Source organism: Mus musculus, chromosome 4 (genome assembly GCF_000001635.26).
Source record: "Mus musculus strain C57BL/6J chromosome 4, GRCm38.p6 C57BL/6J".
Classification (NCBI taxonomy): domain Eukaryota; kingdom Metazoa; phylum Chordata; class Mammalia; order Rodentia; family Muridae; genus Mus; species Mus musculus.
In genome coordinates, this window is record NC_000070.6 from 104,891,562 (window position 1) to 104,915,223 (window position 23,662).

Here is a 23,662-nt window from a genome sequence, read left to right on the forward strand (position 1 = left end):
GGAAGATAATTCATCACAGAGTTCAAAAGGAGAATGGTTAAGAACAGAGCCCCCCAGAGGCCCTTGATCCTGTGAAGGTTCTATGCCCCAGTATAGGGGACTGCCAGGGCCAGGAAGCAGGAGTGGGTGGGTTGATGAGTTGGGGGCAGGGGGGACAGATAGGGGGTTTTCAGAGGGGAAACTAGGAAAGGGATAACATTTGAAATGTAAATAAAGAAAATATCTAATAAAAAAAATTCTTTAAAAATACAAGGAACAGAGCGTCCTAGGCAGGTGTGGACAGGGTGAGACAAACCAGTGAGATGAGGTCCAGGCCAGGAAGAACTGGCGCCGTTCCCACAGGAGGAGTTCCTGGCACAGCCCAAAGCCAAGGCATGAGGAAGTACAAGAAGGCAAAGACACGGGGACTGCCTATGACCCGCAGCACAATAGGGGGAGGCAGGAGAGATGCTGTGACCATCTTGCCTCACCTTGGGACCTCACACTAGAACTTCACAACTAGAACGTGCCAGCACCACCCTGGCCACGGTTCCCTGTAGCTCAGCCTTCCGGAGCACAGAGAAGGCCTAAGGAAGGCAGGAAGGCGGGGGAGGAAGTTGAGAACAAGCTGCTGAGGTGAATATGATGTCAGAGGATGGAACATGGTCACATAGCAATCACATGGACAACTAAGAGCCAGAAGAGTGGTGCGGTCAGCCCACTCTGTGACATGTGTGCTGCTCCTGCCTACTCAGTAAAACATGTGCTGCTCCTGTGTGGAACCTCATAGCAAACCTTGCGTGATGGCCTTCCTGTCCACCTAGCCCCCTTTCCTTCATTCTGGACCGCTGCCTTGACACCCTTGACCTCTGGACATTTGCAACATGTCTGCCAACCACGCCTAGCGCTTCTTACCTCCAAGTTCCTTTGATTCTAGCTTGTTTAGTCTATCTGGGCCTCTGTGACAGAATGCCACAGACTAGACGACTTACCGAAGAAAACCTTTCTTCCCCACCATTCTAGAGACCAAGCAATCAAGGCACAGGTAGGCATGGGTCTGAGCAGAAATCACTTTCTACGTCACAGCCAGCTGGCTTCTTGCTGTTGTCATGGGGGACAGGAGGTGGACATCAGTTGGATCCAGGATGGCTCTGACCTTATCAAAGGTCTCCTTCCAAACACAAGCACACTGAGGATTAGGCCCAATATAAGGATTCGAGGTGGACAGACATTGAGGTTGGTCTAGCGGCTCATCTTCCTCGGTCCATGTGGTCTGCTTCCCACAAGGCCAAGGGAAGTACCTCCTGCTAGTCCATGCGGCTGGGTGAGAGATCGCTGTAGGCTCTCGTTCCCACTGTCTTGACCTTTCTTCACCATTCATCTAAATTCTAACACCTCTAACAGCAGGCCTCCTTTAGAGCCAAGGGATTTAGGAGTTGAGCCTCATGCCCAGATGGGTCCACCGTCACCCACCCATTTAGGACTTCAAAGCAAAGTCTGAGTGCCTAAACCACAGACTCAGAATCTGTGAAAATACAGAGGTCCAACGTATTTGTAACTGTATTTAGGAAAATGCAAGTCCTTTTCCAGGAAGACAGTGGGTATTTGTTGACTACCTGTGATGGCCACACAAAAACATACACAGACACGGATACACACAGACACAGATACACACACAGACACACACACACACAGACACACACAGATATACACAAACACACACACACAGATACACACAGACACGGATACACACAGACACACACAGACACAGATACACACACACACAGAGAGACACACACACACACACAGACACAGATACACACACACACAGATATACACACACACACAGATACACACACACACACACACCACTTAGCTCATCTCATATTTATGCCCAATCTGTGAGAGAGCTGCTATGAGCAGCCTGAAGATCATTTGCCCAAAATCTCAGTTTCATTGCCGCAGAAAGGCAAGGTTCCAATTCTTTTTGCAGTGCTTCCCTTACTGCATGGCTTTGCAGCAGACCTTATGCCGGGGATTTCCTTGTAGAACTGTCCTCTTGTCCTTGATTCTGGGCCCCTAACTTGACCCCTAGGGTCCTGGGAGTCTGTTACATGTCTGCAATCCACCCTTCCCCCAGGCTTCATGCTTCAAATCTCTCTGTTCCTCAGAGGCTGCTTGCACCCTGTGTCCAGAAAATGCCACAGACGGTGTTTTGTCCACGGCGCCCTGTTACATCATTACCTCTACCTAGCAAGGGCACAGCTTGTCCAAGTGACTGGAGAGAGGACAGGGGAACTTTGAAGACAATGGTGCCTTACGTTATAGCAAGCACTCTCCTAAGCATCTGATTTGGGTTTTAAAGACACATTTACACAGGAGAACAGTCTTTTGGTTCGGTTGCCTCCAATTTTCTGTCATCTGAATCATAGCCAAGGAATAAATTGAATCTTTTTCTAACATAGAATATATTACTCTTGAAATAGTAGGAAATGTTGATAATTGCCTTTTATTGGACTCACAAATAATTTATAAGTTGGTCCGATTTAAAAAAAAAAAAAAGTATTATAGTCTTATTTCTTTGGTTTCTTCCTTGAGGCAAGTATCAGCCTCTAAAAATAGAACCCGTGTAGAGATGGGCCTAGCGCTCCCCCTGGTGGTCACTATTTAGGATTGCAGGCTCCATAAATGGACCTGAAGCTGTAGGCTACATTTGAATAATTCCTTTTCCCCTAAGTACACAGAAAGATTTGATTTATTCTTCCCAGCCATGTCTGCATTACAGAGTACTTCTCCTTAGAAAGTCTATCTGCTTTGAGCGTAAGTAAATGATCTATTCCTCATATACATTATCAGGCTGAACGTCTCGGAGGTAGTAAGAGCTTTCCTGGTTCTATCAAATGTCAGGAAAGCTGGGAGTTTCTTCTTTGCTTTAGAAAATACGGAGGAGTGAAATGCAAGCTGGCTGTCAGAGAATCACAGGGACAAGATATTGAAGGGATGACTCGTGACTGTGTGCGCGGAGAGAGTGCAGTGGAGAGATGGACGGGAGTCTCAGAACCGTGGGTCAGAGGCAGGATCCTGGGACGCCCTCCACTGCAATAGCAGATACACACACTGCCTTTCTCTGGAGAGACTGTGATGCCCTGCCTTCCTTGCAGGTAACTAGAGACCCAAGTAGCAGTTCCAGACAGTGGGCTGAAAAGCTAGCTGCGGCACTTCCTGGCCTAACCCTCAAGCACCTGGTGACGGCTCCCACTGTCTCTGTGTTCACACAAATGCCAACGGAATATTCCAAGATATCACAGGAGCAAAGTGGAGTCATCTCTTGTTTGAAAAGTATTTCTTTTCATTTTTTGAGATTATGTTACAATTGATATCATTCTCTCCACATCTTCGTCCCTCCAAACCCTCCCCTATACCCTTCCTTGCTCTCTTTCAAATTCACAGTATCTTTTTTTTATTAATTATCATCTTCTACAAGCAGACACAAATATACATACATATACACGTTTATATATTTATATGAATGTACATATACATATACATAAATGCATAAATGCAGTCTGTAAATGCTTCTTGTATATATGTTTTCAGGGCTGGCCATTTGGAATTGCATGACCAATCCATGTGTTCTTCCCTGGGGAAGACAGTTTCTTCCTCTCTCAGCACTGCTTAGTTGCCTCTGGTTCTTCCTTTCAGGCTGAGGCCTCTCTCTTCCTCCTGTCCACTTTGCCATGCCTACTGTTGTCCTTTCTCAGCTCGTGCTTAGGCAACTGTGTTGCTGAGACTTCGTGGCTGTGGTTTCTGATATTCCTGGAAGACACAATATCACAGCAAACTCCCTATCCCCCTGGCTCTTCTAGTCTTTTGGTTCCCTCTTCCTCAGTGATCTCTGAGCCTTGGGTGTGGGAGTTATGTCATAGATGTATTCATTGGGACTAGGTCCCACAACAGTATGCTTTGATTGGTTGTGGTTTTCTGTAATGTTCTCTATTTATTGAAAGAGAAGTTTCCTTGATGAGAGATGAAAGCTACACTCATCTGTGAATAGAAGGACCAACATTATAACGTAGTTAAGAATTATGCTAGTTTAGTAAAATAGCAGTTAAAGGCTTTCCTCCAAGATCCATGACTTCACTAGCCCTGGGTAGTTGGTTAGGTTTTTAGTACTGTACACAATTTCCTTCTTGTTGAATACATCTTAAGTCCAATTAGAGTGTTCCTGGTGACCACCTAGTTACGCATTACCACTACCACACTCTTAGAGACAGCAAACCATGGTGGTGGTTGCTGTGGTTCATAAATGTCATAGCTGGGTAAGACTGTTGGTTTACTCCATCCTTAGAAGCTTGCATGGCAGCTTCCGGTGCCAGGAAAGTTAGTCCTCAGGGAGGACTAACTCAGCTCAAGACTCTTTCAGCACTAGGTCTGAAATGCATGGTGGTTTTAGCAATAGAGACTTACTATCTTCCACCTCTGGGGGTGCAATGAAGAGCAGTAGCAACAACCTGTAATGTTTTGAAAGTTACTTGGACAACTCTGACCAGCAACTCAGAAGAGGACTTCTCATGCCTAGTGTTGGGGTTTTGTTAGATGACTTTGACCCTAGGAAGAAGAATTGTCAGCAGAGCTGATAAATTTTCCTTCAAACTATATATGTATATTTATACACAGACTTACTTGTATTGTAGGTATTCTTAGGTAGATAGTTAATAGTATGATGAGTTTTTCTGACATCCTTAGAGCTACTTTACCCGCTATCTTTTGTATTTATCTTTCCCCTTCCATAATTAGAGCCCCTCATTCCCTGTTTTCCCCATTACTTGTACCCTGATAGCCCCCTCTATTTTGCTTCTCCAACTCAGCAATGGTCCCTTTCTTCTTTACTGATTTCCACAGTTACTCCAGGGTAGTGAGTTCATCTCTTACTGAACACTGGCCTGGAAGAACCGCCAGATTCTCAGAAACTGGCCTAAGGGAGAGCACACTCAAAAGTGCCGAGTCTCCAAGGAAGAAGAGAGCTCTGAATGGCAGCCAGAAGGGACAGATATCCCCACCATCAAAGTGAGTCAAGTCATCCCAGCCCCAGTTTTCTCAGCCAGAACTTACATTAGTGTAGGAAAGTCAATGAAACAATGTATGAGAAACATTTATAATGTATCCAAGCTCAGGAAATGCAAGTGTACTGTCTATTGTGTCTTCTATTGGCAATGATGAATTCTGAAATCATGTTTTGGTTTTCACCCAGGATTTCTGTTACAAGAAAAGGAATGCCTTGCTTCAATAAGTAATCAAAAGCAGGTTCCCAAAGTCAGGCAGGTCCAATGTAGATTAAGCCTTGGGGCAATTTAATCCACTCACAGTGTCTTTCTAATTTGACTCCCCAGAAGCTGTTACATAGTCTTAACCTGTTTTGAAAGCAGGAGAAACCCCTCCCAGGCGCCTTGAATCCTGTGATTCCTCCTAATAGACTGGCTTAGATGCCCTGCTCACTTCTAAACCAATTAGGACTCAAATCTGAAGCCAGGGGCGGGATCAAGCTCTCTTAAACCCAGACCAAGAAGAATGAGATCACACATTTTAGAAAGAATGTTTTAAGGATGCTTTCTTAATAGAAGAAAGGGTATGTCTTAGTCACTGGTCTATTGCTGACCAAAGCAACACTTATAAAAGAAAGTGTGACCTTTGAGCTTGTCATAGTTTCAGAGGTTAGCGCATTATGATAGTGGTGGAAATCATGGCAGCATGCAAGCATACGTGGTGCAAAAGGAGCAGATGAGAGTTCTTCATCCTGATCCATAGGCAGAGAGACAGAGACAGAGACAGAGACAGAGAGAGACAGAGACTTTTGAAGCCTCAAAGCCCACCCCAATAACACAGTTCTCCCAACAAGGCCACAGGTCTTAATCCTTCTAATCCTTTAAAATACTGTCACTCCCTGGTGACTAATGGGCCTGTGGGGGCCATTCTTATTCAAATCACTACAGGGAAGTAGAAGAAAGAGGATACTAGAAATAGCTTGGAGGGGAAACTGGAGAGTGTTATTTTGCAATCACTCCAAATAATCTTTCAAAAATCTTTTTGTTAACTGGATGATATGGTTTACAGTTCCTAACCTCTGACCGTGAGTTTCCTAAAATACCCTCAGGTATTGACTTCTTGAGGTATGTTCAGATATTGACTCCCTGTCTCTTTTGACAAAAGTTCTCATAAGAATAGATTGCTCTTTTATTCTGCTTCCCTGGTGTTCTGTAGACATGAAGGTGTGCCCTTCCTGGCTAGGATAGTCACGTGGTGCCAGACCAAATTTTAAGGAGATTATTTAGGTACCCCCAAGAGTATCCTAAATAACTGCACTTGTGAGCAGTCTCCTAGAGAGGTGATCTTCCAAGTGTCTTTGAGCCACAGCTCAGATTTTATTTCCTTAGTTTAAACCCCTAAGTACAGTCCCTTGTCAGACTACACTATGCATCTGACTTGACTCCTGGCTCCTGTAAGGCTTTCCAAAAGACAGTCTAACTCCAAACAAAGGTTTGCCCTCTTGGATAACATAGCTCAGGATAGGAATGCAATTGCCTGTGGAGAAGTAGAAGAAGATTTTGGATTCTGGTTGTTGTTGTTGTTGAATAGGAGGAGGCATGATGGTATCATGGAGCTCTGTACACCTTTCCCACCGCCAGCATGCTCTAAAAACCACCCCCTTTAACCCCTTGTAGGAGAATCCCTCCAATTTTCAGCCTTTGGACTCTGAGTACCACTCAAAACCCTACACAGGCAGACACGCACAAGCACACACACACACACTTCCTTCCAGGCTGAATTTTTCTTGCCCTGCTGGGGAGACCAGAAAGCTGTGGCCCAGTCTTCCTCTGTTTTCTCTGCTTCCCCTGGCCTCTTTCAAACTGTCTGGCCTCATGTTCCCGTGAGCTCCTCTCAAACCTTCGGTCCTGACCCCTTCCAGTTCACAGAAAGACCATGTTGGTCTGCCTTTCCAGACTGTACCGTTTTGTCTGTTTTAATATTGTGTGGGGCTATTGTCTCTTGCAATGCTTCTCTCTCTCTCTCTCTCTCTCTCTCTCTCTCTCTCTCTCTCTCTCTCTCTCCTGCACTCCAACCAGTCATGCTCAGAACAGTTAGTTCTTCATCTCTGCCCAGTTCCCTTCAGTCCAGCAGAATGCCTGCTCACTTTAGGCCGCCAGTTCCAGGCCCCTTCATCAGGTGAACTTTGCCTCTGCTTGTTGAGTAGGAGGAACTACCAGAAGAGCAAAGGAGAAGAAAAGGGAGAAGCTGAAGTAGTCTTCCCTATGAAGCCTCGGGAGGTACAGCCATGTGGTTCTGGCTCCCCTTGGGTGTTTCCAGATCTCAGACTGATGACACCCCGTCCTGGGCTGACATCTGCAGGCTAGTGGCTTCTTCCAGATTTTACTAACCTCTGGTTTTCTTGTAGCTCTCAGGATAGGACCGGTTCTCTGTATGACATTTCCTCTGTCCAATATTAAGAGAACTCTCTGTTCTTGTAATTGCACACTGACAGATAGCCACTCCCCACTCCATCTAGCAGTACCCTAAGAAGGCTGAGTTCATCATAAAGCCAACGAAAGGAAAAATCACTACGGTGTTTACCTATGACAGATGAAATTTATCTTTCCATCCTCTAAGACCTTTCTGGCTCCTCCAGAGTTAGCTTTTCTAGCTCACTTTTAGAAATGGTTACACTTTTCCTAGCTCAGTGCCCTATTCCCAAACCCCTTGTTCAAGTTAACCAGTGTTATGTGGCATTTGCATCCCTAACAGATGGTCAAGACACTGAGTACAGAGTGGGATCATCAGATCGGAAATGCTTCACATCCACAGAGCCGGGGCTGCTGGCTGATCCCACAGCACAGTGTGAAGGACTAAGTACCCTTCGACTCTCCAGGTCTGATGTGTGACTTTAGCCAGAATGAGGCCAATTTACTGTTATTCCCAGAGCCCAGGGCAATTTTCACATGAAGGGAAGATGCACATTTGTGGCCAAATAGGCAGATTTGGACATTGGACTGGATGCTAAAATGTCCCCCTGTGCTTGAGGCAGGCACACAGCCGGATGACTGCCTGGAAGCTGCCTGAAACATTATTCTATTTCCATGGTCTGGGCTGATTAGAAGCCAAGCATTTGGAAAGGATCTGGGAATAGCTGGGGGGTTGCATTCCAGCTACTTGAAAACAATGGCACAACCCACATTTTCTGCAGCCCTCAACCTATGTCGCCTTCCCTGAGCATGGCTGACAAGGTGGGTGGTGGGCACGCCAGAAACATCATTCTAGGCAGAGAAGATAAATCAGGGAAATATGAATCACTGTGAGCCCAGGAATGAAGAAATCAACTGCAGAGGCATCTGTAACCAAGGATGGAACATGCCCAGAATCCAATGATGAAGAGTTATCCAGAGCCCTTGGTATGGGAAAAAACTTTGGGCTTCATCCCTTGTATGTGGGGTCAGCGGTGGTTTCAGTGCAGTGTCACTATCAGATTGGCCTATGGGAAGATCAATCTGGAAAGCCCCAGAAAACTTGCTTCATGTGGAATGGGAGACTAGAGCCAGGGGCATCCTGGATCTAAACACACATCTCCCTATAGAGGAGACTCACTAAAGAAATTGGCCAGTGCAGTAGTCTTCAACCTTCCTAACACTGTAACCCTTTAATACAGTTCCTTATGTTGTGGTGACCCCCTCCCCTCAACCATAAAATTATTTTCATTGCTACGTCATAACTATAATTATGCCACCTTTATGAATTGTAATGTTAATATCTGATAAGTAGGATATCTGATATGCGACGACTGTGAAAAGGTTGTTTGATGCCCCCCAAGGGGGGCACGACCCACATATTGAGAACTGCTGGGGTAGTGAGATGTTCTAGAAGCCTAATCATCTTCTGAGGTGAAACTAAACTGTAAGTCCCTTGATGACAAGGACTGCACTGGCTTTCGGTGGGTAAGAACCAAGTACCAAATACAGGAGTGGGCACAGAGATAGGGCCTTTGCCAGTCTCTGCCAAATGGTGCACAGAGAATGGGGTTCAGGAAGGTCCAAAGAATCTTCAAGGAAGGTGAATGATATTTGTGTGCCTGGAGCAGGCTAAGAAGTCAGATCTTGGGTTAGGTCATGGCCTTGCTGGGTTTGACATGTTTGTGGAAAACCCAAATGAGAAACCTCATGGGCATTTGGATACGGGTCACTCACCGTGTCCTCAATACATAGAACAGGGCCTACCTAACTCAATACCATAAGCAGTTACCCAAAAATATGTGTTAAAGAAAGTGAGTAGGCCTGGAATTCAAGAATGGCCTGAACTTCTTGTCTACTTTCTGTGTGGCAGAGGCTGTCGATCTTCTGTCCCCAGTTATTGTCCTCTGTAGTACTTGAGGATGTGAGTGTCCTGGGAAGATTCACCTGTGACCTAATGTTTGCTCTCTGGAGTGAAGACATTGTCATTTTGTTTACTTCTATGTGTCTTGGCCTACTCTAGCCTACAGACAACATTAGATCAATATTTGTTGAATGCACGAGGACCTAGGAACATTTGATATGGGCGTGGGTAGGATGTAAGTAGAAGCCAAGAGCAGGGAGGTACCCGGCAAGCAGGCCGATCATGTTCATCACAGAACTTTCAAGTTTGTCACACTTCTGTAGTCCTGCAACTTCCTCTTCCTCCCCAACATGTCACACCTCCAAACCAGGCCCAACCAAACCCTGCTGTTCTTTCATCTGTAAAATGGGGGTTTAGATCATATCCAACCTAGGTGCTTGCAAGCACTACATGAGGTAATTCAAGGCAACAAATGTTCATAGGGATGATTAAATGCCACAGTGATAAAATGCTTCTGAGCGAGTTGCTGATTTGCATATTGATGCGGACTGTGCCGCCATGGCTAGAAGAAGCATTCCTTGCTCCAGCGACAGTGAGGGAACATATCTGTACTGGCTGGTTTTGAGTGTCAACTTGACACAGGCTGGAGTTCTCACAGAGGAAGGAGCTTCAGAAGAGGAATTGCCTCCATGAGATCCAGCTGTGGGGCATTTTCTCAATTAGTGATCAAGGGGAGAAGGCCCATGGTGGGTGGTGCCATTCATGGGCTGGCAATCTTGAGTTCTATAAGAGAGCAGGCTGAGCAAGCCAGGGGAAGCAAGCCAGTAAAGAACATCCCTCCATGGCCTCTGCATCAGCTCCTGCTTCCTGACCTGCTTGAGTTCCAGTCCTGTCTTCCTTTGTGGATGAACAGCAGTGTGAAAAATGTAAGCTGAATAAACCCTTTCCTCCCCAACTTGCTTCTTGGTCATGATGATTGTGCAGAAGTAGAAACCCTGACTAAGATAATATCTCATTGACAGAAGCATCCTTGCCAATCAGAGATCCCTTCCTTTCAATGACAAAAGACTTTCATCTTGCAATCTGAATAAAGGGTGGCCAGTCTGCCTCCTTCCACCTCTCCATTCAAATTGCCATCTCTTAGACAGACCATGATGGTGAGACCTGCCTGCACCTCCCCTCCTTATGAGCTATTGTACTGACTCTTCACTGTTTGGGTCTGGGCTCCTGACAATGCTGCTAACACAACTAGTAAGTGGGGGGGGGGGGGGGAGGAGAAGGGATTGGAGATGAACAGAGGAAGGTCACGTGATAAATGCCCGGACCACAATTCTTGAAAGCAGACACCCTACCTTGCACCCTTTAGCCCTCTTAAGGTCTGCTCAGGAAATTGCTTGTTAATTGCAGTTCTAGAGCTCCTCTTTCTCTAGTCTGCCCCAACCTCAGTCCTGCTAGGACTAAGAGTCAAATCTTGCGGCTCTGTAAAGCCTGCCTTCCCTCTCTGGGCAGAGACATCGGTCTCCCACTGTAAAGTGAGAGGCTGGAGAAATACTGTGTATCTGCAGGAGTTGCCTACTGTGAATGTTTCTTTCTATGCTGTGTATAATTTCATAGTTGCAACCATGTGGAAGTAGAATGTGACTCCATTTTACAGATCAGATAGCTCTTGGTCAAAGATAGCTGCTGAGTAGTTGAATCCAAATTAACCAAAAATCAGATCTATGCTAGCCAGACTTTGTCCATGTTACCCACAGAGCACAGATTGTGTAGTTTTGATTGTGTCTTATCTAGAGCAAGGATCTCTTCTCTTCTACCTTGATGCCTAGACACACTGGGCAGGTCTAGAGACCTTGATCACAAAGTAAGATCTTTTCAGGCCTGGAAACTATTAACCAAGAACATGACAGGGGGCACATCCCCCTAGCAGGAAGACCTGGTGTTATCCTTCCTCTAGTCTGATGCACAGCAAACTTAGTCTTCTGTCAGTAGGGTGTCATTATGTCTTGCCTAGTCCCCAGCCTCCATCATATGTCCCTGGCTCTGCCAGCTGGGTATCTGCCTCTAGTCTTCCTGTTCACATGCCTTCTGTGAGAGACCTTAATGCTTGTCTGCTTTTCTGATGCCCTGGCACCTTTCCTGGGCACAGCAGGCTCTCTCCCTGGTTCTTGAAATCCATCTCTAAGATGCTGCCAGTAACTCTCTAAGTGTTTGACACCATCTCTTCCTCGGATCCCAGTGATGCCAGGCCTGTGAGCTTCTGTGGGGTCATCAGCTAGCTATGCATCTGCATAGCGATGAGCATCTGATGCTACCTCAGGTCTGAGTTTGAAACCCAGCTCTGCTTCCTCTGGGCCAGGTAAAGGAGAGATCTCTCTATACTTCAGTTTATTCATCTATATAATAAGATTAAGAACACCGACATTGAGGAATGGAATTACATGGTACGTGTAAAGTAATAACCACTGTTATTCTAAGTAGCCCAGATCACATCAGTTAACATTTCAATCTGATCTTCAATTCAGGCCCCACCCACGGAGTTAGCTAATCCCACCTCTTTCAGGACATTTTCCATTCTGCCTGTGCTAGCTCTTCCTATCAACTTTGTTTTCCTACCTACCCCTTTCAAAATTACTATGATTTTATAATGAATATAGGACAACCGTATCAGTCAGGATAAGAGAGGCTTTGCCACAGTAACAAATTACTCTGGATTCTTAGATACTTAAAAGGACACAATCTGATTCATAGCCCAAGCTGGTGCTGAGTTAAGAGATGCTGGATCATAGTTCTCTTAGCAGCTGATGCTCAGGGATACAGAACCCCTCTGGTTCTATGCCTCGTCCATCCTAACCAGACCATGTTACATGATTGCTGCAGAAAGAAAGGAAGGCAGACAATTTAATAGTCCCACAAGTCATAGTCATTTCTTTTTACTACATACTATTCCCAAGCCTGGTCACGTTCTTAAATCTGCTTCCAAGGGTGGTGAGAAATACACCCTTCTCCTGGGCCTAAGACCAGGAGATAAAGGTAAGATATGATGAGAACAAAGTGTCCTGTCTCCCCTCCTTACCTGTATTTATGGAATAACCTCCAAAGCCCTGAGGTGTGAAGAAAACTGGTTGTATCTCAGTACCCCTTCATCTGGACTCCCCGGGCCTGGAAAATCACTTGCTAATCAGTATTGCAGCCCTGCCAACCTCAAAGGACACGAACCCTTTTATTTAACACTCCATCCCAAATGTGGACCAAAAGCGTTTGCTTTTCCACTCTTGCAGAGTTGAAGTTAAAGTGAAATATCTAACAATAACAGGCTTTATAACATGATTGCCAGTGATGCATGAAGAACAAATAAAGAATGCTCCTTTTTTTTTTTTCAAAATAAATCTTATAGATCTTTAACTTGGATGTTCTTAAACCCTTTCCCTGCATCCACAGTTCAGAAGCCGCCTTACTTCTGCAATCCAGGGATGCTTGCACATACCCTCTGCCCATAAAACATAAGCACAACATTTTAGGCAGAGTAACCAGAGGGAAGGGGGTATGTTCGTGAGTGCTAGAGAAAAGCCATCTCCACCATCTCCTCCAAGGGAAAGCGATGCCACCGCTCAGACTTCAACAAGATTTTCTAATACATAGGAAGCCAGTTTGCTTGTAAAACTATGATTCGTGAGAACCATTCCAATTTTTATGATTTGAATGTTTGTCTCCTTCCACAAATTCATGTTGAAGTTTAATCTATCATGTGTGGAAGTTTTCAGAGGGCCTTACAAAAGAGCTAGCAGAAAATGTGCCTAGGCCTTTTTGCCCTTCTGTCCTCCCCGCTAGGAGGATCCAATGGCAGTCATCCTGGGCAGAGCATGCTGTACTAAAATCATCATCCTGAAAGCAAAGACTGGGCTCTAAGCAGACGCCTGCTACTGCCTTAATCTCAGAGTTCCCAGCCTCCATGACTGTGATCATTAAAGTTTCTCTATTCATAGATCAGACAGTCTGAGGATTTTGTTTTAACAGCACAAATGGACTGAGATATCAATTGACCTATGGATTTTGTGGCAAGACCTACCATGCCTACATCCTAATAACTCCTAGCCTTTATGCATTGCAGTCATGTGACCATGGCTATGCCTTGAAGTCCTGATCTAAGTAAACGAGGCCCAAAGAGAGGGAAATTCCCAGCTTGAGTTTTCTAACTAAGGACCCACTTTTCTGGGTGATGGAACATGGGAGTGATTGATATCGGTAATGATTTCCTACTTGCCTAGAAGTCAAGTATTCCCCATCTCCTTGCCACAGGGGAATACTCTCTCTTTGATCTCAACAAGACAAGCATATCAGAAAACATCTTAATAATTCATCTGAGCAGTGCATACATAATGTAACCGACATTAGCAGAGGAAGGAAGTTTCTGTACAAGGACTACCACATCCCTAGCTCCAAGCAGGACACCTGGTGCAAAACAGCTGCTAAAATTCTCCTTAAATGATCATTAAAAGGAAAGTGTGGGCTGGTGAGGTAGCGCTGCAGTTGAGAGCATGCGCGGCTCTTGCAGAGGACCTACGTTCAGTTTTCAGCGCCTACATGTCAGCTTACACCACCTGTAACTCCAGCTCCCAGGGATCCATTATCCTCTGGTTTCTACAAGTACCAGGAGGACAGGGTTCATATCCATACATGCAGGCAAAATACTCAGACGTACAACATAAAAATAAACAAATCTCTTTTTTAAGATTTATTTATTTTATGTATATAAGTACACTATAACTGTCTTCCGACCAGAAGAGGGCAGCAGATCCCATTACAGATGGCTGTGAGCCACCATGTGGGTGCTGGGAATTGAACTCAGTACCTCTGGAAGTACAGTCAGTGCTCTTAACCACTGAGCCATCTCTCTGGTCCAACAAATCTTTTAAAAGAGATTATTCAAAGGACAGTAGCTTGACTTGGTCATGTTCGCTTCACATTCTTCAAGGCCAAATTTTCAAAGGTATGAATTTGCATGGCATATGTTGAGAAGACCATGGTGGGTTTGGGAGAGAAAAATGGAACAGTAGATACAGTTGTATTTCATTGTTTATGGTATGAAATCCTCAAAACTAAGGAAAAATTATATTCTGTTGATACTTTGAGAATTCCATACAATGCACTTCAATCATATCCACTGCCCCTCCCAAAGCTCTTCTCAGGTCTATGCCCAAACCACCTTACCCACCCATCCTCGTGTCCTCCATAAAAAATAATCATTGAAAAAAATTTAAAAAAAATCATTGAGTTCTGTCTTAGTCAAGGTTATTGCTGTGATGAGGCACAGGTGATCAGAGGCAACCTGGGGAGGGAAGGGTTTGTTTGGGGAGGGAAGGGTCTGTTTGGGGAGGGACTGTTTGGGGAGGGAAGGGTCTGTTTGGGGAGGGAAGGGTCTGTTTGGGGAGGAAAGGGTCTGTTTGGGGAGGGAAGGGTCTGTTTGGGGAGGGAAGGGTCTGTTTGGGGAGGGAAGGGTCTGTTTGGGGAGGGAAGGGTCTGTTTGGGGAGGGAAGGGTCTGTTTGGGGAGGGAAGGGTCTGTTTGGGGAGGAAAGTGTCTGTTTGGGGAGGGAAGGGTCTGTTTGGGGAGGGAACGGTCTGTTTGGCTCATCCTCCCTCATAAGAGTCCATCATTGAAGGGAGTCAAACCGGACAGAGAACCTGGAGGCAGGAGCTGATGCAGAGGAGTGTTGATGACTGGCTCCCTATGACTTGCTCACCCTGCTTTCTTATAGAACCCAGGGCCACCAGCCTAGGGTTGGTACCACCCAAAGTAGGCTAAGACTTCCTCCCTTCAATCGCCAATTAAGAAAATGCCCTACAGCCAGATCATTCTCTCAGTTGAGATCCTTCATGTCAGATGTCTCTAGCCTGTGTCAAGGTGACATAAAAGAGCCCAAGTCCAATCTGTATTGCCCACGTGCTTTGGATATGATGCCTGCCCTGGAATGTGGTTAACTTATAAGAGGTTACATCGTTAAAGAGAACGGTTTGCTTTTCCTAGTGGATATCAAATTCCAAAAGCTCCTAGTGGATGATAGATGGGACTTTGTGCCACCCTTTTGCTGGGATTTTGTCTAGCTTGAGTTTATACAGGTCTTGTGCATTCTGTCGTGATCACTGTGAGCTTACATGTGCCATTGTCCTGGTGTGTCAAGAAAATCGTTTTTTAAAAAATCATTTATGACCTCTGCCCTCTCTTCACAGGTCCCTGAGCCTTGTGGGTAGAGGTGTGATATAGATACCGCATTTACGGCTGAATGTTCCACAGTTTCTTCTTCGTCTCTGTACATTGCCATCTACTGCAAGAAGAAACTTCTCTGAGGAGGGTTTGAGAGACATCCTAATCTATGGGTATAACAATATGTCATTAGAATAATTTTAATAGGGGAGTAGCTGTGATCATATTTCATTGTATTCACTATGAAATTCTCAGAAAAAAAAGAAAAAAATTTCATCTTGCTAAATCACATGATAGTATGATACTGACTAACAGAAGCAGAAAATGAGAACACTAAATACTGGGTTGTATACTTTTCTCAAGCAAAGAAGAATCAAGACTTCTTATAGGTCTATAGACCGCCAAGATCATTCTAGGCTTTTCATCATTATATATAATCTACAAATAGGCATATATTGTATAGTAATTCATTCCATGTTTCTGATTGGTTGTCCATCCCTTCCTACCTACCTACCTGTCTGCCTGTCTGCTATAGAACCCTATTCTTCATTTTTAACCATCTTGTTTTATTTGATATCATATCGCTCAAGTCTTTTTAGGCCATCATGGGGGGAAGGAAAAAAACAATTCAGGAGAAGAAGGACGCCTGGGAAGAGCTGGATCAGTGGAGTATGGGGACCTGAGTCTGGATACTTCCTGCTCGTGGGAAAAGCCTGATGGTCAACTGCATGTCTGTGGTCCAGTGCTTGTGGGCAGAGACAGGCAGGCGTATGCCAGGGGCTGGCAGGCCAGGCATAGTTCATGTGCTCCAAGTTCAGTGTGAGCCCCTGTCCCAGGAATAAGGTAGCAAATGACAGATAAAGACACCTGATGTCAACCTCTGGCCTCCGCGTGCAACTACACACACACACACACACACACACACACACACACACCGTGGGGGGGGTGAAGAATTAAACCTGTGTGCTCGTACACCAGGGCATCTGCCATGATCTTTCTGATCTTGCTATCTTCAGTGAGAAGAAGGGAAACAACCCTGAAAACGCTGTCATGAAAAATAGAATACAATAGATGTTGTGTCACTTGTTATACAATAGACTTCCAATAAATTTAACTTCCTTTCCCCTTCCCTTCTTTCCCCTTTGAAAGTAGTCGGGATATAAATTATACATAAACAAATTACATGTTCTGCTGAAAGTCCTCAGACATGATTAATGTAACCAATAATAGTGTTAATATTAATAGTGGGTTACTCCAGCAGCAGCATCCTGACTGACAATCAATCTGTGCACCACATGACAGATCGTGCTCAAGGCTTACCCAGGGAAATGGAGAATGCACAGGCTTTCTTCCCACTTTCCCATGTTATATATATACATATATATATATTCCTTCGTCACTTTAGGGTATTGTGGATAAGCCATTACTTATGGTACAAAGTGTAAGTAATACATTTGTCAAGAAATAAAAAACAGTGATGTGATAGGAAATATCTGAGGCTGAAAGGTTTGGAACAATCTAGAATGTGCCAGAATACAGTTGTCTGCTATTCACTGCCTGTTGCATTATCTTTTCCTGGAATTCACAAATGAATGTTTGTTCACTCCAGATAGGCTGAAACCAGGGACCAAAGTTGTGACTGTGCCCAAGTCTAGCTCAGTGATTCAACGAGTCTATTGAGCTTACTCACAGAAGCATAGGCGAGAGGTTCTTTGAAGGATGTAGGTGGCTCCCAAGGAGCTTCACCACTGAAGAGTCCCACCCCAGTGTGAGTGGTGACTTCCCTCAAACTGCAAATATGGAGTCCCCACTTCCGTTAACTCTTCACCTCCCAGCCAGGCAGTGGTGGCCCATGCCTTTAATGCCAGCACTTGGGAGGCAGAGGCAGGCCGATTTCTGAGTTTGGGGCCAGCCTGATCTACAGAGTGACTTCCAGGACAGTCAGAGCTATACAGAGAAACGCTGTCACAAAAAAACCAAACCAAACCAAACCAAACCAAACCAAAAAAAAAAAAAAAAAAAAACAAACCAAAACAACAACAAAAAAAAACCTCTTCACCTTCCTAGACCACAGGCAGTTTGGACAGAATTACAGCTAGGAGGTACAGCACAGAAGGCAGGGAATAGCTAGAATTTTAGGAAAGGATCTAAAGACCCTTCCAAAGCCCTCCTTCTATGAGTAAAAGTAAACAGGTCTGATTTTGTCTTTTGTAGATAGTCATAGGCTCTCTGGAGAAGATAATAATGACTTCTCCAGTAATGACTAATGAAGTTAGGCTTGGAGGGCAGTAGCCCAAAAAATAGATAGGACTTAAATGGGGGTGTGTGGTAGTTTGAATAAAAATGTCCTCCGTAGACTTGTAGGGAGTGGCACTACTAGAAGGTGTAGCCACGTTGGAGCAGGTGTAGAAAATTTGCCACTAGCAGGTGGACTTTGAAGTCTCAGAAGCTCAGGCCAGGTCTAATGGCTCACAGTCTCTTCCTCCTGCCTGCAGATCAAGATGTAGACCTCTCAACTCCTACTCCAGCACCATGTCTGCCCTCATGCTTCCATGCTTTCCACCATGACAATAAAGCACTAAATCTCTGAACTGTAAGCCAGCCCCAGTTTAGTGTTTTCCTTTGTAAGTGTTGCCTTGGTCATGGTATCTATCCACTGCAATAGAATTCCTCAGAGATGGGGCACACCGTGTCTCCTATAGGAAAAGCAAACCAAAGATATTAAAAGAAGATTTTGAGCCCAACTTCAGTCTATCTGTTAAGATCTCCCACCTCCCACTTTCAGAACTTAATTTGGGGGAACCTACTTTAAACCTTTAAGCTCTCAGACCCTGTAAGCTTATTGTTTGGTATTTCTTGAACATTGAAAGAAATGGCAAACAGGCTGGCTGCGAGGGTGGAGACTGGAGCCAGGCTATCAGGACTGGAATTTCTGTTCTTCCATTTGCTAAATGTTGCCCTTAGGAGACTACTTAACTTGTGTGTGCCTCAGTTCTCAACTAGAGAGTAGGGCTTATAATAAAGATAATTAGGGAGCAGTCTGCAAGGTCTATGGTCCTGTTTTCTGCAGACAATAGTCTGAGACATTTGCAATCAGCCATTTCCTCGTCCCTGGTTAACTGGAACTCATGGGGCAATTTCTCCTGGCCCGGGGCCAGAGTACCAGGTACTTGGTCAGATCGCATCTTTCTTGACTGAATAGTGTTCATTCCTAAGGTACAGTGAGATCTAGTTTTACTCAGGTCAAAATTCAGACCTCACATCTCCAACTCTTCACAGTGACTGTATTTGCTAGCTTTCCCCCTCCCGTGTCAGCATGTGTGATTTGTCTTCTGGTGGAGCTGGGCACCCACTCACTGGGACCAGCTCAATCACAGGATGGGGCTTGTGAGCAATTTGAGATCACTGCGGTTGAGGGTGGAGGATGAAACAGTGCTACCCCATTCCCGTAGCTAGGCGTGACCTGTGCATTGCAACATTGATAACAGTGATTTGAGGTAAGAGGAGAGAGGACAAGAGGAATGGCATGTGGGGTCTTGCGAAGTGCTAAGAACCTTGCCAGAGTTCAGATGGCCGTTAGTCCTGAAGTTAACCTTGCTGGCCTTCACTTTAAAGACAAAGAACATCACAGAGGGACTTAGTGGGAACTGTATTTTCCATCTGCATCTTATGATAATTTTCAGGATGATACATGGTGCTAGGCGACTACTCTCCTACCTCTCTCTTTTGTCTGTTTACTTAGCAATGTTTTTATTACTTATAATATCTAATACAACATAATGATAGATAATTATTGAAGAAATAATGTCCCCAAAAGTCCATACACATTTAGTTCTGATGTAATCCTCCTGGCATCTCCATTTCCCCAACCCCTTTCCCACTGGATTTTTCTGCCTCTGTAATTTCCTCTTCCCCTATCATCCCTTTGGCCTCAGTTAAGTCATGATGTTTGTCATCAAGAGATAAATGAGCAAGCGACATGACGCTAGTTAAAGCACTTGCTTCTACAAAGGACCTGGGTTCGATTCCCAGCACCCACATGGTGGCTTTCAGTGGTCTGTAACTATAGTCCCAGAAGATAAAAAACAAACAAACAAACAAACAAACAACCCTCTTCTGGCTCTGCATGCACTTCAGACCTGTACTGCACATAAATACATGCAGACAAAATACACACAGAAGAGTTAATTAATTTAAAAATTATACAATATATTTTGTTATACTCTTTCCCCTTCTCCACTGTGCCCAGATCCTGCCATTTCCACTCACTCAACATCATATTCTTTCTCTCTCTTAACACAAAAATCAGCCTAGATGTCCATCAACAGATGAACTGGTAATGAAATGGGTTACACATGCAAGGTGGAATTGTATTCAGTTGTAAAGTAAAACCAAGTTATAAAATTCATAGGAAAACATAGAAGTAAGAAACATTATATTGGTAACCCAGGCTTAGAAATAAAACTACCTCTTCCTTGCCCACATGCAGATCCTAGCTTCTAAATGTTAACTACAGTTAGATCGTAGTAAGTATAGGAAAAGGCCAGGAAATTCAAAAGAGCCCAAGGGAAGGAGGAGGAGGCCAAGCCTACTGGCAATATAGTCCCCACGCCCAACAGCTAAATGAAGGTACCTCGTAAACACTAGGACTCACCACTCTAACTAGTTTAGGGCCAAACCAAAGGAAACCTCTAGGAGACCCTGAAGCCCTGCTTATCCTCGGCCATGTAGGCTGTCCTGACGCCACCAGGGGGAGCCCTTGTGTTGGGACCATGGGGATGTTGGAGGCCCAATGGCCCCTGGGGCGCAGAGCTGTGCTGAGCATAGGTCATAAAGGACCCTTGGCCTTGAGGAAAGACAGCAAAGGACTGTGAGCAGTGCTGGGCAAAGTGAAAATCGTGCAGTCGGTTACCTCTTAGGGGACAAGCAAGCAGTACTTCCTACCTACTCTCCTTCCCCTGCTCCTGTCAAGACAAGGGAATCTTATTATTTTAAGACTTTTTGTTTCCATTATAAATACTGTTTATTATGAATTTCTGTGTTCAATACACAAAATAAAATTTAAGTATTTAAGGTAATCATGGGATATATACAATTTATTCTGATTATTGCTAAAATCATGTTCACATTCAAGCCTTGAAGTCTGAGGAGCCAGTGTTTATACATGGAAGCATGCTGTCTAATGTGTATCTCACATAGGGTCTGACAGTGACTCTGGAGTGGACAAAGTACTGGTCCCATGTCTCGCCTACCCAACAGTGGGTGTTGTGTGGTAGTCAGCACACCTTCACTGTCCTCTCAGTGTTGCAGCGTCTCAGGGACGCCTCGATGGCCTACGGTTACCGACCTTTTTTAAGACTTTGAAAGCCAGGCATGGTGGTGCATGCCTTAAATCATAGCACTAGGGAGACACAGGCAAATAGATCTCTGTGAGTTTGAGGCCAACCTGGTCTACACAGTGATAGCCAGGATAGCCAGGGCTATAAACAGAGAAGACAACAATAATGATTTGGTTGGAGGCATTCCAAGTTATAATGTGAGTTTGAAGGCAGCTTGAGTAGGAGAACCTGCACCAAACAACAACCAAACAGACAAACAAACAAAAACATTTTTTTTTTTAGTCCATAAAAAGCAATGAAACTCAGCAGGCCGTATATAAATCAGAGCACCTGCCCACCTCCAATCCCCAGGACAGCTGAGAGATCTGCTGCCCCACCCCCACCCCCACCCCAAATCTAGGAACTGAAGTTTGGGTTTCCAGCCAGGATCAGCTCAGGCAGGAAACAGCAAAGAAATCAGAACCCGGAGTCATTGTCCATCAGAGCTCCTTTCCTTCAGCATCCTACCAGCATCACTCCGAGCTAGTTAAGGCCATCTCTCCAAGCTCCAGTTAGTGCCCTGCTAAAAGGAGGACAGCTGAACTTGATTCCAGGGCTACTTGTAAGAGCTAAAGGGATTCATGTCTTAAAACACCGCGACCATGCCTGTCTTTAAAAACAGGTGTAATTTATTTCAGCTTCCGCTCACCCCCCCCCCCCCCCCAATAAAAGCACCTGCCAGCTTAGCGACACTTAAGAGCTTTCTTTTCTAGGAGCCCTGAGCAGCTTTTGTGAAATTAAGTAGCCATCAGCAGGGGCGGAGTTGGGTGAGGGCGCTCACTAAAGGAGATCACGGTGTCCTGAGCTTTTTTTTTTTTTTTTTTCAGTCTAACTTTAGGGACAAGATGTACTCAGCTCTCAGAAACTCCCCCAGATGGGATGTGATGGGAGAGGACCCGACTCAGGCACAAAATGAAACCAGTGCAAAGGGAGTGATGGCAAGGAAGCCCGGGACCAGTGGCCTTCTGCCCACACACCGGCCCCTACCCCTATGCAGCAGGTCCGGCTGGCAGGATGGAGGCCCGCCCACCCGAGAGAGGGAGGAGCCACAGCCCAGGTGGAGCAGGTGAGGAGCCCCGGCTCCAGCTCCTCCGGGACAGGCGAAGTGACTGCAAGCTGGCTGGCGGAGGCGAGAGCATTGTTGGCCCCAGGATCCAACTCTGGGAAGCTGGCATTGTCTCCCAGTCGCTGCCTAGGAGGACCACAATGGAGGAGGTAAGGCACCCGCTCGCGTGTGGGCTGTAATCTTGCGAACTTTAGTTCCTTCCAAAGGAGGAAGCTCTAGGGAAAGAGCTGCCAGTGTGTCCTGGGCCGGGCCAAACATGTCAGGTGTCCCGCTATGAAACTGGCATGCTGGCCTTGCTCAGGCAGCCTGTGCCCTCTGTCTCTATAGAACCCGAGGAGCTCTCTCTAACTCAGGGCACAGTTCAAGTGCCTGTCACTTCATTGTTGACTTTCCTTCTCTGTCCGGCCTCTGCGGTGGCAGATGGGTGTCCAGGTTCAAGGACAGAGCATGACTCTGGGAAAAGGTAGCCTCGTAGTAAGTGATATGCCCTGTGGCATTTTTTACATCGCTGTTCCCTAAGAACTCTGTGGGCTGGGGCAAAAGTGCTAATGCCCTTGAGCCCTAGGGATCTATCTCACTTAAGTGAGACCGAAGGTGCATGAAAAAACAGAGCCCAGGCTTGCGGTAGCTCCAGAGGCTGGGGTGTTGAAAAGCTAAAGCCAGTCTGAGCCACACAGGGGGACACTGGAGGATTTTGGTTTTGACAAAAGCAACGCGAGGGTTTGAATGGCTTCGATCAGCTGGATGCTGTTAGCATAGTCAGAGATTTTGCCTGGCTAACCCCATCCCTTCTAGTCCTTGCCCTGCTGTTCTGTTAGTGACTTGCATTTCACAGATATATACAAGCATGTTGTGCCATGTCTCTATTACATATTTGGGAACAAAGTTATTTACTATTGAAATTGTGTTACTTCCCACCCAGATGTTTGGTTTACAGTCAGGATGGTGGATTCGCTCATCTGTGGCTGGCAAGGATTGCTCTGGAGTTTTAAAGGGGTGCTTGCATCTCTGGCAACACTGGTACCTCTGGTGGTTCACACCATTCAGTTAGTTGAGTTTTGGAAAGGGGGAGCCAAGAACCCCAGTTCCAGCCCATTTGTGGTGCTACCATGTTTAGAAACTACTTCCTTTAGTGGGGTGGGGGAAATTATTTTATTTAGAAAGGGTATGGATTTACAGCCCAGACTGGCCTCAACCTTTTAAATGCTTGAATTACAGGCAGGTGTCACCATGTCAACCTCTATTGGTCAACTTTTGGGACCTTCTTCCGAGTTGGCAACTTGCCAGGCTGAACTGATTCAGCCTGTGGATTCAGAAAAAAGAAAAGAAAAGAAAAGCATTTACATTCTGCCCTCTCTGGCTAGCCAGCATCCGAACTGCCCACCACCACTTCTGCTTATCAACCTGATGGGACAAAGACCTGGAGGTCATTGTCCCTGGGGTTTTTAGGTGAAGAAGCTGAAGGGCAGTACATTATTGCTACATGGTATGGCACCACCAGTCAGAACAGGGCTAGGGCCTAGGCTCAGGTTGGTGAATCATAGCTCCTGGGAGCCGGCTCTAAGCCAGGCAGCAGGAGCAAGAATTAATTACTCCAGCCGAACAGACAGGATGTACAAAAAGTACCAAAGGACGTATTTGCTTCCTAGTAACATTTTATAGAACAAGAAAAATCAGTGCAC

At 45.4% G+C, this 23,662-nt stretch overlaps 1 protein-coding gene across 5 annotated transcripts in view; it reads left to right on the forward strand.

Moving 5' to 3' along the window:
• Positions 1-23,662, forward strand: part of Fyb2 (FYN binding protein 2) — a 181,564-nt gene that overhangs the window by 56,261 nt on the left and 101,641 nt on the right. For 4 of the 5 annotated variants that reach the window (NR_104376.2, NM_001285952.2, NM_001162980.2 and 1 more), the window contains exon 1: positions 22,000-22,129. Coding sequence is in view for 3 of the 5 variants with exons in the window: in NM_001285952.2 (NP_001272881.2) it covers positions 22,121-22,129 (9 nt within the window). In the remaining 2 variants the exon portion in view is untranslated. Of the gene's footprint in view, positions 1-15,562; positions 15,710-21,741; positions 22,130-23,662 lie in introns of those variants that run through there. The other variant, XM_017320219.2, reaches the window with a different exon arrangement.